We start from the raw sequence: 18,438 nt of genomic DNA, 5'->3' as shown, positions 1-18,438 counted from the left end.
ATTCTTATATATTATTTTATTAATATTCTATTATCAAATAATGTGCTATCCGCCTGACAACATATATATCTTGATATTATCTCACTTACAGTTGGTATCAACAGGCTTACGAGACTGGTTAAAATCATGACGAATAGAGTATTGCGACTATAATTCGTTTGTTGTGGATACTGTCCTATTAATATCAAAAATTTCTTGAGTTCTCTGTAATATGGAATATCACCTAAAGTGACATAACAGTTCTTGTTCTTCTGAAATACTAACGGAACGTTACAAATTGACATATGTATAGTTGAGGTAGGCACATCGATAACTTGATTATTTTTCAATATTGCAAAAAATACATTTGTAGCTCAACACAAAAAGAGAGCATTGTACATATGCAGGTCATTGACACATTATTTTCTAACTATAGTAAGTTAAACAAATTTATAATTATGTTGGGCCTTTACTATAAAATTGCCTGTTATCTAGACGTTAGATCCAGTGTTTCATGGTACAGTAAAACTCCGTATCCGCAGTTTCACATAATCAAATATGATCAAAGTAAAAAAAAACAATGTGGAGATGATTTTAATATTTTCAATCTATTTTCTCGGAATGTATACACTGTTAGATTGACGTAGAATGATTAATTTGTTTATGACCAGAATATGATTTGATGAAATTTATTAAAACAAGTAAGTCTCACCGACGATAGACATTCTTCTGTTAATTCTTTCACCAGTTTTATTCACAATGACACAAACGAATTATTTGATTCTACAAATTACGAAACATGTAAATAAAACGTTGGTAGATGTAGTTTGTTCCAAGGTCACGACTGAATTACTTTCAGTACGGATACACATTTCCTCTGTAAGAAAAGTTGTCCCTCTGAATACGAAAATCTTACGGCAGCAAAGTATAGGGAACATCCAGCATAAAATATTAAGAGTGGTTCGTTTTCGTTGATTAATGCGTAAGACTAGCATTTCGGAGACCTGTCATTTTCTTATAGACAGGATATTCTTGGTAATACACAAGTAAAACCGTAATACTCGCCTGTCAATTGCCTCGTAGATTCACGTTCCTAGTTATCGCTACAAAGGGAAAGAAACGAATAGGAAATTACTCTGTCGGCCAGAAGATAAATGTAACCTGTATAATTTTTAAGTGATTGACATTACAATAGGTTGACAAGTATTACTGATTCGGTGAAACCTTAACGACTGGCCAGAGCTATGGTGAGGTAAATACCGTTTAAATATTTAATGTGACGCTTTATTTTCGTCGCTTCATTCTATGATTTATTCACGTAAATCGTCTGAAACGTAGAAGTTGCAAAGCTATAGGCCTTCCATTTATGTGAAATGTGTGTACAGAATATACTATAACAGTGACTTTCGACATGTGTAAGACGAAATTTTAAGTCCATTGCTACGAATTATAAATACTTTATAATAATTTTCTGACTAATCATTTAGAAAACCAGTAGATTCGGTAGATTTGTGTCGAACATATTCGAAAAATGAGAAAATTGATGTTGCATGGGAGCAATAACATCAGTTGATTTCTTGAATAATTCTTTTGTTAATGAATTATCATCCGAAGAAGTCAATGATGGTTAATCAGGCAAGTTTTACTGATGGTGACATTTCGAATTTTTTACTCATTTTTTTTATAATTTTCCCATCGCGTACGCATACGAATTTCAAATTTCTTAAGACTTGCAAAAGCCTTCCACTGCCAGCTAGGTAAAAATTGGTCAATTTCTAACATTAACCTTCATGTTTTGATTTCGTAATGTAAAATATTAATAAATTGTCAAAAACAATTTACGCATTTAGGAATAAAAAATTAATGCTTTATCTTGAAGTTAACGTCATCTTTGTCTGGCTTGCGTAAATCTATTAATATTTGGAAACTATTAATTAATACTCCGAAACTCTTGAGAATTGTAATAGTGGTATAGGTACGTTTCTTTTGTGGCTTTCCCTAAAATCTGTCTATTTTTTTATCGTTTTTGTAATTATTGTACACTTCATGTACACACATTCCTACGTTGATCGGTCAAACGACCAGTCTTTCTTTTTCTCTTTTACGAGGCAACGTACTTCTAATTTTTGCATTATATGTATAGAAAGTTGTGTTTTGATGTTTATTCGTAAGATATCCTTCTCCTTTATGTTAAAAAATTTTTTAATTTTCATTGGATAGAAGATAAAACGCCCTTGAAAACGAATTTTGTTCCAAGTTGATACCATAATTAGTTCCAGAGAAAACAATTATTTAAGAAAAAGTTGCTAGCTAATAATTACGCAAACATCTTGTATTTAAATTTAAATTCATTTTCAATTGAATAAACATTTTATGATCCAGTTTTATCGAACACTAGTCGTACGATCAGTAGGAATTGCTGAAACTTCCTTAGGTATGCAGCCTCAAAGAAAATTTCAAAATAAACATAGAAGACAGCAAAAAGTATAGTAGCTGGTATAGTCATTGGATAGAGGATGAAATGCCCTTTAAAATGAACGTTCAAACAAGTCGATAGCTTTATTAGTTCCGGAGATATAGCGATTTTAATTTCAAGTCGATGCGGTGGCTAGTTCCGGAGATATAAGGGTCCGAAACGTTTGTTTACTTTCTTATTACGGCCTTGTCAAGGTCGTTAACCGCACGTGCTCGTAGTAAATAGTAAACACTACGTTACTCGGTCACTCGGTCAACGTGTGAGAAGGAGGTCCGACGCGTTAGACGAAGACAGAGATAGTCGAATTCAAAAAACACCCTTTTACATAAATTACGATATTTCGAAAACGGAAAATCGAAGCGACAAAAACCAAAAACCATTTTAAAGGGGAGGCTTTGTCGCTTCTAACAATGCCTCAATAATTAATAAAATACTAATAGTTTCGTAACTGCACGCTTCTAAAGTTTAACTATTTTAATACACGTTGTAAGATTGTTCTAAGACAGTGGAAACTGAAGATTCTCTCCTTTCGTCTTTGCTATACATATAGCAACCGGTCGTGGTATGCAGAACAGACTACATATTTTTCTCAGGAAACAAACAATAAGAATAGAAGTGAATATTGTAAAATTCATTGCACGTATACTGTAAGAAAAGTCATGAAGTTAAATGGCGCTAAAATAATATTGTGTGTTAGAAATTCTAAACGAAATTTTAGAAACAGTCCAAAATTGGACATTAATCGATTAATTTCATTGGAAATATAAAATCGATAAATATGGCCTTTGCACTTCATTGCAGTTTCTGTCAACTATCATTCTTGGAGTAGTACTGCTTTGATGAATTTCTTAGTGCTCTTTACGATTATAAAATTATGCTTAATAGTATTAGAATAAGCATAGAATAAGAATAGAATATTAAGAATTGTTACAATTTTGTTTCATATTGTTTTGTTTGTATTTCAGGAAATCATCGTAGGATAAACAGAAGATAGAAGATAGAAAAAAGAAGAATATATGTATATATAAATATTTTCATATTGTTTAGTTTATGTTTCAGAAAATCATCATAAAACAAATGGCAGAAACATCAAAGAAGTAAGTAAGACCTGGGTAATATTATTTAGCGTTTAATTAATAATCATATCATTCTTAGTTGGGTAATGCAATTATTAATTAAAAACTAAATAATATTAGCAAATTGGCTGCGATCCGTCTTGCCATAGGTCACCATAAATATAGAGTTTCTTTACTAGGTTAGTTTCGATTCTCATTGATTCCTCAAAGATTGTACTGGATTGTCACAGACGAGGTATACGAGTAGATCTTTCACCCAATGTATTTTTTCCGCCCATTTTTACAGGGTCCCGAAACCCATTACCATTTTCGTGTCACTCGCACCATTACCGACAGATTTAGAAATGAATTTCAATCCCTTCCATAGTCAGCTCACATGTATTTATACACACACACACACAGCTGCTGCCCATCAATACTAATTCAGTGAATAGTTTGTCAACTGACCACCATCCATGAGAAGAGGGCGCTAAAATCACCCCTGAATTTTCAGGTCGGTATGGCAGTCAGATTGGGCCACGAAAGACCATAAGATGTAAGCACCGTATACGAGTAGACCTATCACCACAGACGAGGTATGCGAGTAGACCCAGACCTATCACCTAATGTATTTTTTCGGCCCGATTCTCTGGGGCTCTAGAGCCCCATTACCATTTCCGTGTCACTCACAACGTTACCAACAGATTTAGAAATGAACAAAAGAGGAAGTGAGACAGTAAATGAAATTTCAGGAATTTTATTATTTTTTAACGAAATGAAAGCTGTACGGTCCATAATTGGACATTAATCGATTAATTTCATTGGAATAATCAATCGATTAAGGTTATTTAAAAATTTCAAGATTATTAAAATACCTAAGAATTTATCTCATTGATACGTACACCGCAAATCCTCTATTTTTTATTTTAAATTGTAATACATCATTTATTTAAAAAATAACTCGGCAAAAACGTATTTGCGACTCGAAATCAGTATTATCAAACCGCGCATCGGGGGCCCCAGGAACTCCTCATTCCACTTTCGCACACTATGCCCAATTGCGTATACGTGAGCTCGTAAAGTTTCGGAAGAAGCGAGAACAACAGGCTGATACTCGCTTTCCTTCTCGCTCTTGCATCGCTGACGTCGCTTACATTTCTCGAAAGCAGGCCTGGCATCGCCAATCGCCACACGTTCGAATCGTCAGTAAACGGCAAAAGCCATCGTGACTGACAGACCTTACATTTCTCGAAATCGGACCTGGACGCTTTTTGAAGATTTATTGACTTTCCATACAAAGCGATCATGCACTATATACAGGGTGTTTGGCCACCCCTGGGAAAAATTTTAATAGAGGATTCTAGAGGCCAAAATAAGACGAAAATCAAGAATACCAATTTGTTAATGGAGGCTTCGTTAAAAAGTTATTAACAATTAAATTCAAAAATTTCAAATCGTTCTGGAAAAATTATTTTCGGCTGCGGGAGTCAATTACAATAATTTTTGGTGAATACACATGTCTTCGATATCCTATCCACTTTCGAGAAAGAAAATCGGATAGGTGCTGAAATTTTTCGGCGAAAAAAAGACTTTCGATTCGTCTTGGAAAAATTATTTTTAGTTGCAGGAGTCAATTGCAAGCATTTTTGGTCAACAGACATACCCCCGAAATCCTACTCAGTTTCGAGAAAAAAATTCCTTACCGAAAATATAATTTCTGGCCAGAAATGTCTGCCCGAATTTTCATGCGAATCTTTAAAACGTCATAACTTTTGAACGGATTGGACGATTTTAATGTTTAAAAAAGCAAACTACGGGTATTTTGATGGAGAATATGTACAAATCGCAAAAATATTCGAAAAGTTGGTCCTTGACCTCGCAAAATGAGAAAAACCTCATAAAAATGGTCCAATTTTCAAATAGCCACAACTCCTACAATTGTGAATATATTTCAATGAAACTTTTTTCTGGAGTAGAGCCCATGGGTACCTACAAAAAAGTATTAGACAACTTTTCCGTAGGACGTCAAACAAATTTATTAAAAATGAAAACCGAATTTTTAAGAAAAATCGACAGGGGGTAGGTGCCTAAATTTTTCGGGGAAAAAAAAGACTTTCGATTCGTCTTGGAAAAATTATTTTTAGTTGCAGGAGTCAATTGCAAGCATTTTTGGTCAACAGACATACCCCCGAAATCCTTCTCAGTTTCGAGAAAAAAATTCCTCAACGAAAATATAATTTCTGGCCAGAAATGTCTGCCCGAATTTTCATGCGAATCTTTAAAACGTCATAACTTTTGAACGGATTGGACGATTTTAATGTTTAAAAAAGCAAACTACGGGTATTTTGATGGAGAATATGTACAAATCGCAAAAATATTCGAAAAGTTGGTCCTTGACCTCGCAAAATGAGAAAAACCTCATAAAAATGGTCCAATTTTCAAATAGCCACAACTCCTACAATTGTGAATATATTTCAATGAAACTTTTTTCTGGAGTAGAGCCCATGGGTACCTACAAAAAAGTATTAGACAACTTTTCCGTAGGACGTCAAACAAATTTATTAAAAATGAAAACCGAATTTTTAAGAAAAATCGACAGGGGGTAGGTGCCTAAATTTTTCGGGGAAAAAAAAGACTTTCGATTCGTCTTGGAAAAATTATTTTTAGTTGCAGGAGTCAATTGCAAGCATTTTTGGTCAACAGACATACCCCCGAAATCCTACTCAGTTTCGAGAAAAAAATTCCTTACCGAAAATATAATTTCTGGCCAGAAATGTCTGCCCGAATTTTCATGCGAATCTTTAAAACGTCATAACTTTTGAACGGATTGGACGATTTTAATGTTTAAAAAAGAAAACTACGGGTATTTTGATGGAGAATATGTACAAATCGCAAAAATATTCGAAAAGTTGGTCCTTGACCTCGCAAAATGAGAAAAACCTCATAAAAATGGTCCAATTTTCAAATAGCCACAACTCCTACAATTGTGAATATATTTCAATGAAACTTTTTTCTGGAGTAGAGCCCATGGGTACCTACAAAAAAGTATTAGACAACTTTTCCGTAGGACGTCAAACAAATTTATTAAAAATGAAAACCGAATTTTTAAGAAAAATCGACAGGGGGTAGGTGCCTAAATTTTTCGGGGAAAAAAAAGACTTTCGATTCGTCTTGGAAAAATTATTTTTAGTTGCAGGAGTCAATTGCAAGCATTTTTGGTCAACAGACATACCCCCGAAATCCTACTCAGTTTCGAGAAAAAAATTCCTCAACGAAAATATAATTTCTGGCCAGAAATGTCTGCCCGAATTTTCATGCGAATCTTTAAAACGTCATAACTTTTGAACGGATTGGACGATTTTAATGTTTAAAAAAGCAAACTACGGGTATTTTGATGGAGAATATGTACAAATCGCAAAAATATTCGAAAAGTTGGTCCTTGACCTCGCAAAATGAGAAAAACCTCATAAAAATGGTTCAATTTTCAAATAGCCACAACTCCTACAATTGTGAATATATTTCAATGAAACTTTTTTCTGGAGTAGAGCCCATGGGTACCTACAAAAAAGTATTAGACAACTTTTCCGTAGGACGTCAAACAAATTTATTAAAAATGAAAACCGAATTTTTAAGAAAAATCGACAGGGGGTAGGTGCCTAAATTTTTCGGGGAAAAAAAAGACTTTCGATTCGTCTTGGAAAAATTATTTTTAGTTGCAGGAGTCAATTGCAAGCATTTTTGGTCAACAGACATACCCCCGAAATCCTACTCAGTTTCGAGAAAAAAATTCCTCAACGAAAATATAATTTCTGGCCAGAAATGTCTGCCCGAATTTTCATGCGAATCTTTAAAACGTCATAACTTTTGAACGGATTGGACGATTTTAATGTTTAAAAAAGCAAACTACGGGTATTTTGATGGAGAATATGTACAAATCGCAAAAATATTCGAAAAGTTGGTCCTTGACCTCGCAAAATGAGAAAAACCTCATAAAAATGGTCCAATTTTCAAATAGCCACAACTCCTACAATTGTGAATATATTTCAATGAAACTTTTTTCTGGAGTAGAGCCCATGGGTACCTACAAAAAAGTATTAGACAACTTTTCCGTAGGACGTCAAACAAATTTATTAAAAATGAAAACCGAATTTTTAAGAAAAATCGACAGGGGGTAGGTGCCTAAATTTTTCGGGGAAAAAAAAGACTTTCGATTCGTCTTGGAAAAATTATTTTTAGTTGCAGGAGTCAATTGCAAGCATTTTTGGTCAACAGACATACCCCCGAAATCCTACTCAGTTTCGAGAAAAAAATTCCTTACCGAAAATATAATTTCTGGCCAGAAATGTCTGCCCGAATTTTCATGCGAATCTTTAAAACGTCATAACTTTTGAACGGATTGGACGATTTTAATGTTTAAAAAAGAAAACTACGGGTATTTTGATGGAGAATATGTACAAATCGCAAAAATATTCGAAAAGTTGGTCCTTGACCTCGCAAAATGAGAAAAACCTCATAAAAATGGTCCAATTTTCAAATAGCCACAACTCCTACAATTGTGAATATATTTCAATGAAACTTTTTTCTGGAGTAGAGCCCATGGGTACCTACAAAAAAGTATTAGACAACTTTTCCGTAGGACGTCAAACAAATTTATTAAAAATGAAAACCGAATTTTTAAGAAAAATCGACAGGGGGTAGGTGCCTAAATTTTTCGGGGAAAAAAAAGACTTTCGATTCGTCTTGGAAAAATTATTTTTAGTTGCAGGAGTCAATTGCAAGCATTTTTGGTCAACAGACATACCCCCGAAATCCTACTCAGTTTCGAGAAAAAAATTCCTCAACGAAAATATAATTTCTGGCCAGAAATGTCTGCCCGAATTTTCATGCGAATCTTTAAAACGTCATAACTTTTGAACGGATTGGACGATTTTAATGTTTAAAAAAGCAAACTACGGGTATTTTGATGGAGAATATGTACAAATCGCAAAAATATTCGAAAAGTTGGTCCTTGACCTCGCAAAATGAGAAAAACCTCATAAAAATGGTTCAATTTTCAAATAGCCACAACTCCTACAATTGTGAATATATTTCAATGAAACTTTTTTCTGGAGTAGAGCCCATGGGTACCTACAAAAAAGTATTAGACAACTTTTCCGTAGGACGTCAAACAAATTTATTAAAAATGAAAACCGAATTTTTAAGAAAAATCGACAGGGGGTAGGTGCCTAAATTTTTCGGGGAAAAAAAAGACTTTCGATTCGTCTTGGAAAAATTATTTTTAGTTGCAGGAGTCAATTGCAAGCATTTTTGGTCAACAGACATACCCCCGAAATCCTACTCAGTTTCGAGAAAAAAATTCCTCAACGAAAATATAATTTCTGGCCAGAAATGTCTGCCCGAATTTTCATGCGAATCTTTAAAACGTCATAACTTTTGAACGGATTGGACGATTTTAATGTTTAAAAAAGCAAACTACGGGTATTTTGATGGAGAATATGTACAAATCGCAAAAATATTCGAAAAGTTGGTCCTTGACCTCGCAAAATGAGAAAAACCTCATAAAAATGGTCCAATTTTCAAATAGCCACAACTCCTACAATTGTGAATATATTTCAATGAAACTTTTTTCTGGAGTAGAGCCCATGGGTACCTACAAAAAAGTATTAGACAACTTTTCCGTAGGACGTCAAACAAATTTATTAAAAATGAAAACCGAATTTTTAAGAAAAATCGACAGGGGGTAGGTGCCTAAATTTTTCGGGGAAAAAAAAGACTTTCGATTCGTCTTGGAAAAATTATTTTTAGTTGCAGGAGTCAATTGCAAGCATTTTTGGTCAACAGACATACCCCCGAAATCCTACTCAGTTTCGAGAAAAAAATTCCTCAACGAAAATATAATTTCTGGCCAGAAATGTCTGCCCGAATTTTCATGCGAATCTTTAAAACGTCATAACTTTTGAACGGATTGGACGATTTTAATGTTTAAAAAAGCAAACTACGGGTATTTTGATGGAGAATATGTACAAATCGCAAAAATATTCGAAAAGTTGGTCCTTGACCTCGCAAAATGAGAAAAACCTCATAAAAATGGTCCAATTTTCAAATAGCCACAACTCCTACAATTGTGAATATATTTCAATGAAACTTTTTTCTGGAGTAGAGCCCATGGGTACCTACAAAAAAGTATTAGACAACTTTTCCGTAGGACGTCAAACAAATTTATTAAAAATGAAAACCGAATTTTTAAGAAAAATCGACAGGGGGTAGGTGCCTAAATTTTTCGGGGAAAAAAAAGACTTTCGATTCGTCTTGGAAAAATTATTTTTAGTTGCAGGAGTCAATTGCAAGCATTTTTGGTCAACAGACATACCCCCGAAATCCTACTCAGTTTCGAGAAAAAAATTCCTTACCGAAAATATAATTTCTGGCCAGAAATGTCTGCCCGAATTTTCATGCGAATCTTTAAAACGTCATAACTTTTGAACGGATTGGACGATTTTAATGTTTAAAAAAGCAAACTACGGGTATTTTGATGGAGAATATGTACAAATCGCAAAAATATTCGAAAAGTTGGTCCTTGACCTCGCAAAATGAGAAAAACCTCATAAAAATGGTCCAATTTTCAAATAGCCACAACTCCTACAATTGTGAATATATTTCAATGAAACTTTTTTCTGGAGTAGAGCCCATGGGTACCTACAAAAAAGTATTAGACAACTTTTCCGTAGGACGTCAAACAAATTTATTAAAAATGAAAACCGAATTTTTAAGAAAAATCGACAGGGGGTAGGTGCCTAAATTTTTCGGGGAAAAAAAAGACTTTCGATTCGTCTTGGAAAAATTATTTTTAGTTGCAGGAGTCAATTGCAAGCATTTTTGGTCAACAGACATACCCCCGAAATCCAACTCAGTTTCGAGAAAAAAATTCCTCAACGAAAATATAATTTCTGGCCAGAAATGTCTGCCCGAATTTTCATGCGAATCTTTAAAACGTCATAACTTTTGAACGGATTGGACGATTTTAATGTTTAAAAAAGCAAACTACGGGTATTTTGATGGAGAATATGTACAAATCGCAAAAATATTCGAAAAGTTGGTCCTTGACCTCGCAAAATGAGAAAAACCTCATAAAAATGGTCCAATTTTCAAATAGCCACAACTCCTACAATTGTGAATATATTTCAATGAAACTTTTTTCTGGAGTAGAGCCCATGGGTACCTACAAAAAAGTATTAGACAACTTTTCCGTAGGACGTCAAACAAATTTATTAAAAATGAAAACCGAATTTTTAAGAAAAATCGACAGGGGGTAGGTGCCTAAATTTTTCGGGGAAAAAAAAGACTTTCGATTCGTCTTGGAAAAATTATTTTTAGTTGCAGGAGTCAATTGCAAGCATTTTTGGTCAACAGACATACCCCCGAAATCCTACTCAGTTTCGAGAAAAAAATTCCTCAACGAAAATATAATTTCTGGCCAGAAATGTCTGCCCGAATTTTCATGCGAATCTTTAAAACGTCATAACTTTTGAACGGATTGGACGATTTTAATGTTTAAAAAAGCAAACTACGGGTATTTTGATGGAGAATATGTACAAATCGCAAAAATATTCGAAAAGTTGGTCCTTGACCTCGCAAAATGAGAAAAACCTCATAAAAATGGTCCAATTTTCAAATAGCCACAACTCCTACAATTGTGAATATATTTCAATGAAACTTTTTTCTGGAGTAGAGCCCATGGGTACCTACAAAAAAGTATTAGACAACTTTTCCGTAGGACGTCAAACAAATTTATTAAAAATGAAAACCGAATTTTTAAGAAAAATCGACAGGGGGTAGGTGCCTAAATTTTTCGGGGAAAAAAAAGACTTTCGATTCGTCTTGGAAAAATTATTTTTAGTTGCAGGAGTCAATTGCAAGCATTTTTGGTCAACAGACATACCCCCGAAATCCTACTCAGTTTCGAGAAAAAAATTCCTTACCGAAAATATAATTTCTGGCCAGAAATGTCTGCCCGAATTTTCATGCGAATCTTTAAAACGTCATAACTTTTGAACGGATTGGACGATTTTAATGTTTAAAAAAGCAAACTACGGGTATTTTGATGGAGAATATGTACAAATCGCAAAAATATTCGAAAAGTTGGTCCTTGACCTCGCAAAATGAGAAAAACCTCATAAAAATGGTCCAATTTTCAAATAGCCACAACTCCTACAATTGTGAATATATTTCAATGAAACTTTTTTCTGGAGTAGAGCCCATGGGTACCTACAAAAAAGTATTAGACAACTTTTCCGTAGGACGTCAAACAAATTTATTAAAAATGAAAACCGAATTTTTAAGAAAAATCGACAGGGGGTAGGTGCCTAAATTTTTCGGGGGAAAAAAAGACTTTCGATTCGTCTTGGAAAAATTATTTTTAGTTGCAGGAGTCAATTGCAAGCATTTTTGGTCAACAGACATACCCCCGAAATCCTACTCAGTTTCGAGAAAAAAATTCCTCAACGAAAATATAATTTCTGGCCAGAAATGTCTGCCCGAATTTTCATGCGAATCTTTAAAACGTCATAACTTTTGAACGGATTGGACGATTTTAATGTTTAAAAAAGCAAACTACGGGTATTTTGATGGAGAATATGTACAAATCGCAAAAATATTCGAAAAGTTGGTCCTTGACCTCGCAAAATGAGAAAAACCTCATAAAAATGGTCCAATTTTCAAATAGCCACAACTCCTACAATTGTGAATATATTTCAATGAAACTTTTTTCTGGAGTAGAGCCCATGGGTACCTACAAAAAAGTATTAGACAACTTTTCCGTAGGACGTCAAACAAATTTATTAAAAATGAAAACCGAATTTTTAAGAAAAATCGACAGGGGGTAGGTGCCTAAATTTTTCGGGGAAAAAAAAGACTTTCGATTCGTCTTGGAAAAATTATTTTTAGTTGCAGGAGTCAATTGCAAGCATTTTTGGTCAACAGACATACCCCCGAAATCCTACTCAGTTTCGAGAAAAAAATTCCTCAACGAAAATATAATTTCTGGCCAGAAATGTCTGCCCGAATTTTCATGCGAATCTTTAAAACGTCATAACTTTTGAACGGATTGGACGATTTTAATGTTTAAAAAAGCAAACTACGGGTATTTTGATGGAGAATATGTACAAATCGCAAAAATATTCGAAAAGTTGGTCCTTGACCTCGCAAAATGAGAAAAACCTCATAAAAATGGTCCAATTTTCAAATAGCCACAACTCCTACAATTGTGAATATATTTCAATGAAACTTTTTTCTGGAGTAGAGCCCATGGGTACCTACAAAAAAGTATTAGACAACTTTTCCGTAGGACGTCAAACAAATTTATTAAAAATGAAAACCGAATTTTTAAGAAAAATCGACAGGGGGTAGGTGCCTAAATTTTTCGGGGAAAAAAAAGACTTTCGATTCGTCTTGGAAAAATTATTTTTAGTTGCAGGAGTCAATTGCAAGCATTTTTGGTCAACAGACATACCCCCGAAATCCTACTCAGTTTCGAGAAAAAAATTCCTTACCGAAAATATAATTTCTGGCCAGAAATGTCTGCCCGAATTTTCATGCGAATCATTAAAACGTCATAACTTTTGAACGGATTGGACGATTTTAATGTTTAAAAAAGCAAACTACGGGTATTTTGATGGAGAATATGTACAAATCGCAAAAATATTCGAAAAGTTGGTCCTTGACCTCGCAAAATGAGAAAAACCTCATAAAAATGGTCCAATTTTCAAATAGCCACAACTCCTACAATTGTGAATATATTTCAATGAAACTTTTTTCTGGAGTAGAGCCCATGGGTACCTACAAAAAAGTATTAGACAACTTTTCCGTAGGACGTCAAACAAATTTATTAAAAATGAAAACCGAATTTTTAAGAAAAATCGACAGGGGGTAGGTGCCTAAATTTTTCGGGGAAAAAAAAGACTTTCGATTCGTCTTGGAAAAATTATTTTTAGTTGCAGGAGTCAATTGCAAGCATTTTTGGTCAACAGACATACCCCCGAAATCCTACTCAGTTTCGAGAAAAAAATTCCTCAACGAAAATATAATTTCTGGCCAGAAATGTCTGCCCGAATTTTCATGCGAATCTTTAAAACGTCATAACTTTTGAACGGATTGGACGATTTTAATGTTTAAAAAAGCAAACTACGGGTATTTTGATGGAGAATATGTACAAATCGCAAAAATATTCGAAAAGTTGGTCCTTGACCTCGCAAAATGAGAAAAACCTCATAAAAATGGTCCAATTTTCAAATAGCCACAACTCCTACAATTGTGAATATATTTCAATGAAACTTTTTTCTGGAGTAGAGCCCATGGGTACCTACAAAAAAGTATTAGACAACTTTTCCGTAGGTCGTCAAACAAATTTATTAAAAATGAAAACCGAATTTTTAAGAAAAATCGACAGGGGGTAGGTGCCTAAATTTTTCGGGGAAAAAAAAGACTTTCGATTCGTCTTGGAAAAATTATTTTTAGTTGCAGGAGTCAATTGCAAGCATTTTTGGTCAACAGACATACCCCCGAAATCCTACTCAGTTTCGAGAAAAAAATTCCTTACCGAAAATATAATTTCTGGCCAGAAATGTCTGCCCGAATTTTCATGCGAATCATTAAAACGTCATAACTTTTGAACGGATTGGACGATTTTAATGTTTAAAAAAGCAAACTACGGGTATTTTGATGGAGAATATGTACAAATCGCAAAAATATTCGAAAAGTTGGTCCTTGACCTCGCAAAATGAGAAAAACCTCATAAAAATGGTCCAATTTTCAAATAGCCACAACTCCTACAATTGTGAATATATTTCAATGAAACTTTTTTCTGAAGTAGAGCTCATGGATACCTACAAAAAAGTATTAGACAACTTTTCTGTAGGGCGTCAAACAAAAATACTAAAAATGAAAAAGTAATTTTTAAGGAAAATCGACAGGGGTCAGTGCCTAAATTTTTCGACGAAAAAAAAAATTTCAAATCGTTCTGAAAAAATTATTGTCGGTTCCGGGGGTCAATTGCAATCATTTTTAGTGAATACACATACCCCCGAAATCTTGCGCATTTTTGAGAAAAAAATTCAGTACTGTCGGAACTTTAAACGTTAATAACCGTTTAACGAAGCCTTCATCAATAAATTGATATTCTTGATTTTCGTCTTATTTTGGCCTCTAGAATCTACCATTAAAATTTTTCCCAGGGGTAGCCGAACACCCTGTATACATATAAAGTTGTATAGCTTTCGTCGTATACCTACTTTCTAATCATATGGGAAAATTTTAAAATATAAAAAAATGTAAGAATACTGTAGAATTTTTGCAATGGAGAATTATTGAAGGAAAATGAATTGATTATATCCATATGTATATATCGGACACATCCCTCGCAAACACGCCGCAAACAATGAGAAGAAAAATGCCAATCTGTCTTTTTTAAAAACCCTGCAACTGATCTTTGGCTTGGAACTCGTCCTCCTTATTTAGCAATTATTATAAACGTAGACTCATTAAAATTCGTAGAAGTAACAAAGTTATAGTCATTTAAAGGGAAGAGTACCCAGCGGTTAATAATCATATCAGAAATTTTAAATGCGTTTTTCTTGAAACCATTTTTTCGAAACTGGCTGACATAATATCACAAATTCAAATTGATTAATGGATTTGAAATTTATAGAAACATTAAATATAAATTAATTGGAAATAAAACAAGTTAATCTACATTCAAAAAAGAAAGGCTTGATGATGAATGGAGAAGACTGAAGATGATTTTTCAAGTGCTTGAAATAAATTTTACATAATACAATTAACTATAATTTATCCCTATCTTCTGCAATATAGAAAAATTTTATATTGTATATTTAATTTTTATTTTGATTTTAATTTCAAGCTTCAGTCTTTGGATGACTATGTGGGGCAAACAAAACACGCATGCTGTTGCTAGGGGTCGTGTCTTTTTATTTCATACGGAACCTCGCGACTCTCTCCGTTATCCAACTAACGCGTTTCGCGTTTTCGATCGCCTCACTCGCGTTTCTGGAAAACAAAAACCGATCCCCTATTTCGGGGGAACGTCCATGCGTCGCGTCCAACCATTGTTGCCGTGGTGAAATCGACTTTTTCACCTTCGCCTTCGAAAAAGATTAAGTAAAAGAGTTTTCTTCATTGAAAGAAGAAAAATTTTCCAGTCTTTTATTTTAATATGATTGATTTTAACGAATCAGCGTTTTTTTAAATTGCTAAACAAAGAGGATAAATAGGAAAGTATTTCCAAATTTTTTCAGATTTAAAAATTTAAAATTACATTGAAATTCATTCGGTTGTTTAGACTCAATCGCATAAATAGTATAAATATATGAACGTACGTCCATAAGCATAGTAAAAAAATGTCCTTTTTTTCATAGTTAAAATATGATTAGGGAGTCTTGAAACGTGTATTTTCGTAAAAAAAAATTTTGAAATTTTTTTTACATTATGGTATTTTGCTTATATGCGCATACATAGGTCGGAAAGTAAAAAATGCCTGGGCAGCCGAGACTCGATATCGCATGCCGTGATGCTAGGTCGAATTTCAGTTGTGTTGAGAGCAAGAAGGGTAGACTCACATTCACCGCCTTTCTCGAATCCTCGAAGCTATACGAAACGCCAGAACTCATATACAAGGTGGTTGTGCATTGTGTGTGTAAGTGGAGGGGCAGTTTCCTTTGGCCCCAGGCTTGCCGTCTGATAATACTGCACTGCCAACTCACATGTATTTACGCACAACTACAGTTTTCTGCCCATCAATCCTAATTCAGTGAATAGTTTCTCAACTGACCGTCATCCATGAGAAGAGGCCGCTAAAATCACCTCCGAATTTTCAGGTCGGTATGGCAGTCAGATTCGGCCGCAAAAGTCCATAAGGTGATTGGTCTACTCGTATACCTCAAATGTGGCTCTAGAGCCCCATTATCATTTCGACGTCGCTCGTAACATTACCAACACGCCATAGAAAACGACCATGGCGCTTCTTATGGTAAGAAATTAAATTACAAGAATTCTTTTGCTTCCCCACGGAGTAAAAGAAAACAGGCTGCGGAAAATCACAGCTGATTTCTGGATCCTACCCAAAAAATCAAACGCGAAATAATAATCGCAACATTAAGGACAATCGCGAACAAATTTATATTATTTACAACTTGCAACGCGATTAATATTCGTATTTCGCAACGCTACTGCAAACTGAGATTGATGTTTACACGCAAATCTACCCTGGAAAAACAAACGCGAAAATTGTCATTATTCGCAACTCTAAATGGAACTATACAATTGACAAAAATTATTTTCAATTTTAACTCGACAAAGGAACGCGAATAATTTATACTTCGCGACGCTAATAACAAACAGCTATCTGTTCTTAATTGCAACATTACTTTGAAAAAAAACACGAAAAATATTAATTGTTCGCAACTCTAACAGTAATCACGATATATTGAACACAAAAACGAAAATTGAACACAAACACAATTAATATTGATATTTCGTGACACTAATAAAATCGCGCATTAAATAATGCGCAACGCTAATTTTATTAACAAGGACAGCCGTTCCAGGCTTGATGAATTGATGCTGAAGCAGGTAGGGTACCAGTGTTATATTTGAGGCATTCTCTATATCGCAACTCTACATTAAAACAAACGCGATCAGTGATTATTCGCAACGCTACACCAAAAGCAATCGCGAGAAATATAACCGATCGCAACTCTAAAAGTAATCAAAATCGGGATATTTGCAACACGATAAAACCTACATTTCGCAGCACTAATGCAATCCGAGATCAGTTTTCATACGCCACACTACTCTGAACGAAAACTAAAATAAAACTAATTATTTGCAAAAATAACTAGACAAGCAACGCGAATAACATTCATGTTTCGCAACTCTAATGCAAACCACGATCAGTACTTACTCGCGACACTACTCTGACAGCAAACGCAAAAATATTCAGTTCGCAACGCTAAATGGAATCGCGATATTCGCAACGCTATCTTGAAGGCAAACGCGATCATTTGTATTTCGTAACACTAATGCAAACCACGATTTGCCCCAAAATATTGGACGTTGTGGTACAAGTATCATCTGAAAAACTACAACTAACTACTACAACTACAGACAAATACAGTGACAAAGTAGTAACAGAGAATGACTTTCCATCCTCATCCGAAGATGAAGATGAATTGCCATTTGTTGTAGCCCACTCTTGAGACAATTTGTCAGGGCCTCTTCGACTCCGCAGAGCCTTTTCTCTCTTCGGCGGTCCTGCCGAAGCCTGAAACTTAATACTAGGCTCGAGATTCCGTGCAACATACAGTCCTTCAACGATTCTAGGAATCGTTATCAGAACAGATGTGACGAAACTCGAGCGGAACGAGCGTCGCGGGAAACCTACCGCGGGCGACCACGACCGCGAAGTGCGACTGTAAAGTCACGCGATTCCAAGAATCGAAATTAAAACCAAAACAAACGGAACAATCCGTTAGGATCGGCGAACGTTTCGACTCTCCAAATCGAACTACAGGAATAGGTCTGCCACAGAAATAAAATCTGTAACAGTTCTATCCTGACCCTACCTACTTACAACTAACACACATACCAGAAAGTTGAGTTACCTACCTACCTAACGCTATATTTAAAAAATTCCAAAACTCATTCTCGCAAGTAAACACTCCACGGTTCTCACACATAATGTCTGGGCGCAAGAGCCTACACTAGAGAGGATTCCCCGGGGTTCCTCCGACACCCGAACATTGTAACAACATTCATACTCTAAGGTACGTACCATTTACTGAAATCGGCTGACAAAAACTAACGACCATTGCGTGTTTTTATTATATGTATGCATAAGCATTTAAATAGAACATTTTA

At 34.6% G+C, this 18,438-nt stretch overlaps 1 protein-coding gene across 1 annotated transcript in view; it reads right to left on the bottom strand.

Moving 5' to 3' along the window:
• Window positions 1-18,438, bottom strand: part of LOC143343134 (uncharacterized) — a 47,014-nt gene that overhangs the window by 5,107 nt on the left and 23,469 nt on the right. Inside the window, exon 2 of the mRNA XM_076767678.1 lies at window positions 90-223. Within this exon, the coding sequence (XP_076623793.1) occupies window positions 90-223 (134 nt within the window). The remainder of the gene's footprint in view (window positions 1-89; window positions 224-18,438) is intronic.

Source organism: Colletes latitarsis, chromosome 1 (assembly GCF_051014445.1).
Source record: "Colletes latitarsis isolate SP2378_abdomen chromosome 1, iyColLati1, whole genome shotgun sequence".
Classification (NCBI taxonomy): domain Eukaryota; kingdom Metazoa; phylum Arthropoda; class Insecta; order Hymenoptera; family Colletidae; genus Colletes; species Colletes latitarsis.
This window is presented reverse-complemented; position numbering and strand designations above follow the sequence as displayed.